Below are 5888 nucleotides of genomic sequence, written 5' to 3'. Positions count from 1 at the left end.
TAAAATATATAATGAAATGGTGTCTGCAATTGAACTAAAATGTTGTTGTATGGTTTTTTTAATTTTTGTTCAGGGAGATTTGAATAATGCGATTGCCAAGTGGATAGATGAGTATGACTAAAAACGAAAGTTATAAAGAAATAACCTTTCCAAGCAATGAAAAGACGCGGCCTCAGGGCGCCGCGTCGTACTTTGACGCCGCCTAGCCTAACATGGCGTGGCCGCATGTGGAAACCTAAAACATGTGGCCTCCTCGACCCCTACCTCCCTCCTCTCTGTTAAACCTTCTATCTCCACCTCTTACTTTTTCTTTTTCCTTTTTTTATTTGGAAGAAATATTATCTTTAAATAAATTTTTTAGTATTTGAGGTGTGGTGAGGTTTGGTCCTTATCAAAGGGTACGGCCCAAGATGCCAAAATTCTACCACCCCTTTCTTTCATTTCAATAATGATAACAATATTTGTTGAATTTTTTATAATGTTTTTTCCAATCATTCATCATCATCGTCGTCGTCGTCTCACGTAATAAGTTTTGATTTTAGTGGGGAAATTAAATTTTAGTTTGTTCTATATCAGATTTCCCTTTAATTTCATCACTTTCTAACCTTTATACTTTATTTTGGCCCTTTAGTTGGCGGCTGAATTTTCTTTTACTACAACAAATAACAGTATGCATGGATGTTGGTGTTGAGAATTATGATACCTCATTTAAGGTTCCAACTATTACAATTATGGGAGAAAGAAGCAGTAGATATCAAAAAACCATTTAATCACACCGAGGCTTCCAGGAACGAACTGAACTCACTTTTAAGAATAAATTAAGAGATAATAATATTACAAACCAACTTGTATTCTTTTCTTTTTCTTTTTGGTACAAAATCCAACTTTCATACACAAAAGTGAAATGAAGCATGAGCCAAATTAACCACATTAAAGTTTTCTTTTTCTTTTTTTCCTGAAAGGATCACAATTAACTTAATTTATACATACATATCTATCAAATTATATGATTATGTCTCTTTTCTCTTTTTTATTAAAATTAAAATATCATCTTAATTTCACTACTTTTATATGTGTTGGAGGAATAATTACACCAACAAATATTTTAAATCAAAAAACTACTGTAATTATTTTCAAATATACTACAATAAAATGCTACTTGTCCATCAATAATTACATTAACAATTTATTGTATTTATAAATAGATCGTCTCGTTTTTCTGTTATTTTCAATTTATTGTATTTATAAATAGATTGTCTCATTTTTCTATATATATTTGAAAACAATCACAGTCCAATTGTTCAATTTTAATCTAAACTATAATGTTAGTTTATAATTGATTTTTAAAAAAAAAAAAAGTGTTTGTTATCAACTAAATTTTCAGGATATATTCACATATTTTATCTCATTTCAAGAAATTATCTACCAAAAGTAGGAAAACTAAAATTAAATTATGAAAGAACAGAAACTACAGTCAAACAAACTTCAAAATATGAACACCAAGAATGGTAGTTTAACGTGTTCGGTACTTTAAAATATTTTATTTTTATCAGAGACTCTCTGCAGAAGTTAGTAATGAGAAGGAAGAGTAAAAACCAGTAGGCTATGGAAGTTATGGAGTGTAAAGAAAGAAAGAAGCTATATTGATCATAAAACTTGAGTGGAAAGTAATTTACAAACAAAGACAAGAGATCTCCATCAGGTAAAGAAAGAGACAGAGACTTACAATGACAGTTTCCATATGTTAAAAAGAGGACAAAGAACAATGCTGGAGGAAGGAAAAAACAACAGCGACCAGCCCTCTGCCATACTCTACTTTCTAAAACTAAGTGGAAGGCAGCAACATTCACAACAACTTTGGCTTCTTTTTCCTTTTCCCTTATTTCTTTGGTGGGTATTTGACAAGTTAATGACATAGAATGGTTACAAAGGCAGCTATCTGATCTTTTACATCACCATTTTAGCCACCAATTGCAGCCAGGAACTTTCGCTTGCTTGCTGGATCTTCATGCAAGACCACGACGTCGTTTACTTTGTCAAACAACTCCTCCAATCCTCGAACACCGAGGCTCTGGAAGTTTAAGCTTTTCTTGTATCGCTGTAAGTATATTGCCTCGAAACATCCTAAGAAGATTCTACATGAATAGCTAACAAGAATCTCCTGTAACTCGTGTTTGAACAGCTCGATGCAGCGTTCTTCGTTGTTTTTGCATTGATCTGCTGGTGTCTCGTTGGTTTTTCCTGCACCTTTCTTCTCATCGTGTTCTTCATGAACTACCCTTTCTTCTTCCGAGTATTCGTCTGATGAGCCCATGCCTGGAGCAACTTCAGCAGTTTCCTCCAATGTACCTTTACCTTTTTTATTTTCTTTCCTTGATAATATCAAAGGTGGGGCACTCGGGCATGATCTTGAGTTACGAATGTAGACAGATTTCTTGTTGCCTTTGCCTTCTACAACGAGGACATCTCCCATCTTCTTAAAAAGATTCACAAGCTTGACACCGGGTTCGGATGTGTAGAGTGGCCTGCCAAAAACTCTCTGGTACTCAGCACGAACCTTTGTAATGGGTAAGCATCCTCCAGAAAGTTCTAGCAACTTAACCATTTGTCCCTTGAGAACATGGAGGTCTCCTGTCTGTGGGCACCAAGTGGACTCATTTTGGTCTCCACACGGAACAACACCTGTTGGAACCTCGTTCAAACCACATGGGAGACTCTGCGACCTCAAAGTTGAAGTTACGCTAGGAACAGCCAAATTACTATTGTATTCGGATAGAGAATGAGATACAACTGAAAAATCCCTCACGTTGAAATAGCTTTGGGACACCCCTCTATAAACAATAGCTTCCTCTTCATTTTGGCCATCCGGGTCATCATTAATATGGCATCCCTTGAGATATCCAGAAATTTCAGGTGCTCCTCCACGGGAAGTCAACACTTTGGGGGCAAGAGCAAAGCCTTCACCACGAGCCACAGTGGGCCAGTCCCAAACGTACTTCCCCGCATTGCAGAGGGCAGATGAAACACCCACACCAGAAGGGATGACAAGTATCACATTATAACCACGTTGACCTAAAATGTGAAGTGCTGGAGCAAAATCGACATCTCCAGATATGAGCATTATGGATGATGGGGGAGGGTTATCTAGGGCAAAGAGAAACATATCAACTAGTATAGCCTTGTCGGCAGCATCCTTCCGACCATTTGGCACGTCAATTAGTTTGACCCCAGTTCTTTGACAGCCTTCTCTCAGTCGTCTAGGAAAGGCATTGAAATCCCCATACGCAGAAAACATCATAACTGCTCCTTTTATTACAGGGTGCACACGCAAAGCCATTCTTATATTACCAGCTACATCTTCAGGGCGGACATCACTGGGAACAGGGCAATTTTCAATATCCCACAAGATGGCCACCGGACCGTCTGGAGAACTCCGTGTTTGCTGATTCGGAGCCTGAGAAGCATTCCTGTTCAAGTCTTCCATTAGGATTTTCCTATGCTCCGATGATTCAGATTAAGCTAGCACTGTTTTTGACACATTTAAACAAGCCAAGACATTATTTTCCTTCAGAATCAGATGTTTCTAAGAGGATTGACTAAACACAAGACACCAAAAAAAAAAAAGATGGAACATCAAAAAGTGCCAAACTAGAAAATTTTCTTTTCCCTTTACTTTCCTTGGCTAGGAAGTTTAGTACAAATTCCAAGAAAACAATTGATTCAACTATAAAATTGAAATTCAATATCAGTCACAGAACAAGACCTATCCAGAACAATTGAATTAATTTTTTTAATAGTGGAGGTGGGAGATCAAAGCTTCGATCTCTAGGGAGAAAGTCATGTTGTACCACTGAGCTAACCTTTCTTTGGTAAACAACTGAATTAAACCGGTGAGTCAATTTGCTACATAAGTACCCAAGTACGTGAATTTGCATATATAAGATTACAGCTTTGTTAAATCTGCAGATAACCCTATACGAATTAGTGACACACGGTTTATATTACATTCTAACTTTTACAAATCCTCAAAAACTAAACAACATATTGGTAACACAAACCCAAGCTTGTCATTATTCATTCACATGCACAATCCAAACACAAATCACATACACTCGCAGCCTTCCCAACCACAAATTTCAGAGACCAAACATGGATCGCACAATCATAGTCTTACCCACCCTAAATTTCAGAGATATTAAAAAACATGAGTCAAACATTCTTTAGGGTTTAAACACCACACCGCGTAGAGCACAAATTGGGGGAAATTGCACATTGCATTACTATGCAAAATAGGTAAGAAGGCAACAAAAACTAAATGCACTGAGCTGAAAACGGAGACATTGTGCTGAGAGGTTGGCTTCGTCTTGAGTACTACCAACTGTCTGCGCTGTGTGGCCAGAATCTTCCTAACAATTTATGCTTAAGATTTGGTGAATTATATCTACCTATTCTCATGATTCCTACTTAGTAATCTGAAACCAAATCAGCCAATTCAAAACCACATAGCTTTCAAATTGTTGATCCCCTCGTATGATAGCCAACCAAAAATTTCAAATTTCAGTAAATAATGGGGTCTTAGAGAAAAAAAACTACAATTGACTGCCCATCAAAATATTATAAATTTGTTGCAGCTAAACAATTTGATCCGCAACAATTAAACTGTACACTAGCCCTATCAAAACTGAAGGAATTTAGGGTAGAATTCAAAAGAAGTAAAAACCAAGTTCATGGGTAACCTATCCGATGATTTCCAACCAACCCAAGCATCAAATTGAACACAACAACCGCCACAAAAAGTGATATCGAACCATAATCAAGCGATAATTTCCATTGAGTACACGATTAGCACAAAAAACCCAATAAAAAATGTACCTCGTAATTATGCAAAAGGTCCTAAGCGTAAGAGCAAACTCAGCTTGAAAAAAAAAACTGAAGAAGAGAAAACAGAGTTGGTAAGAGATCTGAAAGTAAAAAGTCGCAGAAGAACCTATGGATAAACGAATTAAAGAAAAATAAAAAGAAGAAGCAAAGTTTGTGAGAGATAGAGAGACGGAGACGAAGAGTGCGGTGTGTACCTGACCTGAAGACGAAGAAAAGAAGTTTATGGAGAAAGAAAGTTTCGATTTTTATCCTCGACCAAAAAAGAAATCGGATTGTGGCCCTTTGGGTTTCTTAAGTTATTACTCAACCAAAGGAACTCATTTTTTCCTCAAAGCTTTTCCTTTCACTCTTTTTTTTCTTCTTTACTTCTTACCATCTTTCTTATAGTTATTTTTGTTGAGTTATTATTTTAACAAAATCCAAATGTTTGTGTTGTTTTTAGACTACACTTATGTTTTAAATTATAAATTCTTTAAAAATTTTGAAAAAAGTCGAACCGAAAATGATAAAACAGTAATATTTGGAAGGATGTTAGGGTGTTTCATGCTTTGATTGCTAATCCAAACCATCGACACATCATTCAAGGTCTCAATTTTGGTTCATCAACCTTGACCACCAAATTAGACGCAAAAAATATTCTGAGTTACTATTACACCAAATATTTTTTTGGCATACGGTGATGACTAGTTTATTATCACATGCAATATGTTTTTTTTTTTAACTTTAATTATATATTAACACGTGGATAAAATATTATGAAGTACATATAGTGTTAAAACTAATTTAAATTAACATTTATATCTACCCATTTGTATGGTAATACATTCTTATGTTTAGCATATACTCCAGTACAATTTTTTGAATTTTTAAACTTTGGAAAACTTTTCTTTAGATATTGTTTTTAATTTTAAAAACTCTATTGACTTGTTAAAAGATAAAAAGATTCATGTCTCTCGATAATTCTTCGATAATATATTATTTGTAACGGAATATTTTTATAGAATACC

General features: G+C 35.4%; 1 protein-coding gene across 1 annotated transcript; it reads right to left on the bottom strand.

Annotated features, from left to right (window-relative positions):
- Nucleotides 1-1622: 1622 nt before the first annotated feature.
- Nucleotides 1623-5171, bottom strand: LOC103496152 (uncharacterized). The gene is made up of 3 exons (XM_051086273.1): nt 5081-5171; nt 4873-4929; nt 1623-3467 (listed from the first exon to the last, which is right to left on the bottom strand). The coding sequence occupies exon 3, from the start codon at nt 3335-3337 to the stop codon at nt 1961-1963; it is 1377 nt and encodes a 458-aa protein (XP_050942230.1). The 5' UTR covers nt 3338-3467; nt 4873-4929; nt 5081-5171; the 3' UTR covers nt 1623-1960.
- Between the last annotated feature and the right edge of the window lie 717 nt (nt 5172-5888).

This window comes from Cucumis melo, chromosome 6 (genome assembly GCF_025177605.1).
Source record: "Cucumis melo cultivar AY chromosome 6, USDA_Cmelo_AY_1.0, whole genome shotgun sequence".
In the NCBI taxonomy this organism is placed as follows: Eukaryota; Viridiplantae; Streptophyta; class Magnoliopsida; order Cucurbitales; family Cucurbitaceae; genus Cucumis; species Cucumis melo.
Note: the sequence above shows the minus strand (reverse complement) of the source record. Positions and strands in the feature narration are given on the sequence as shown.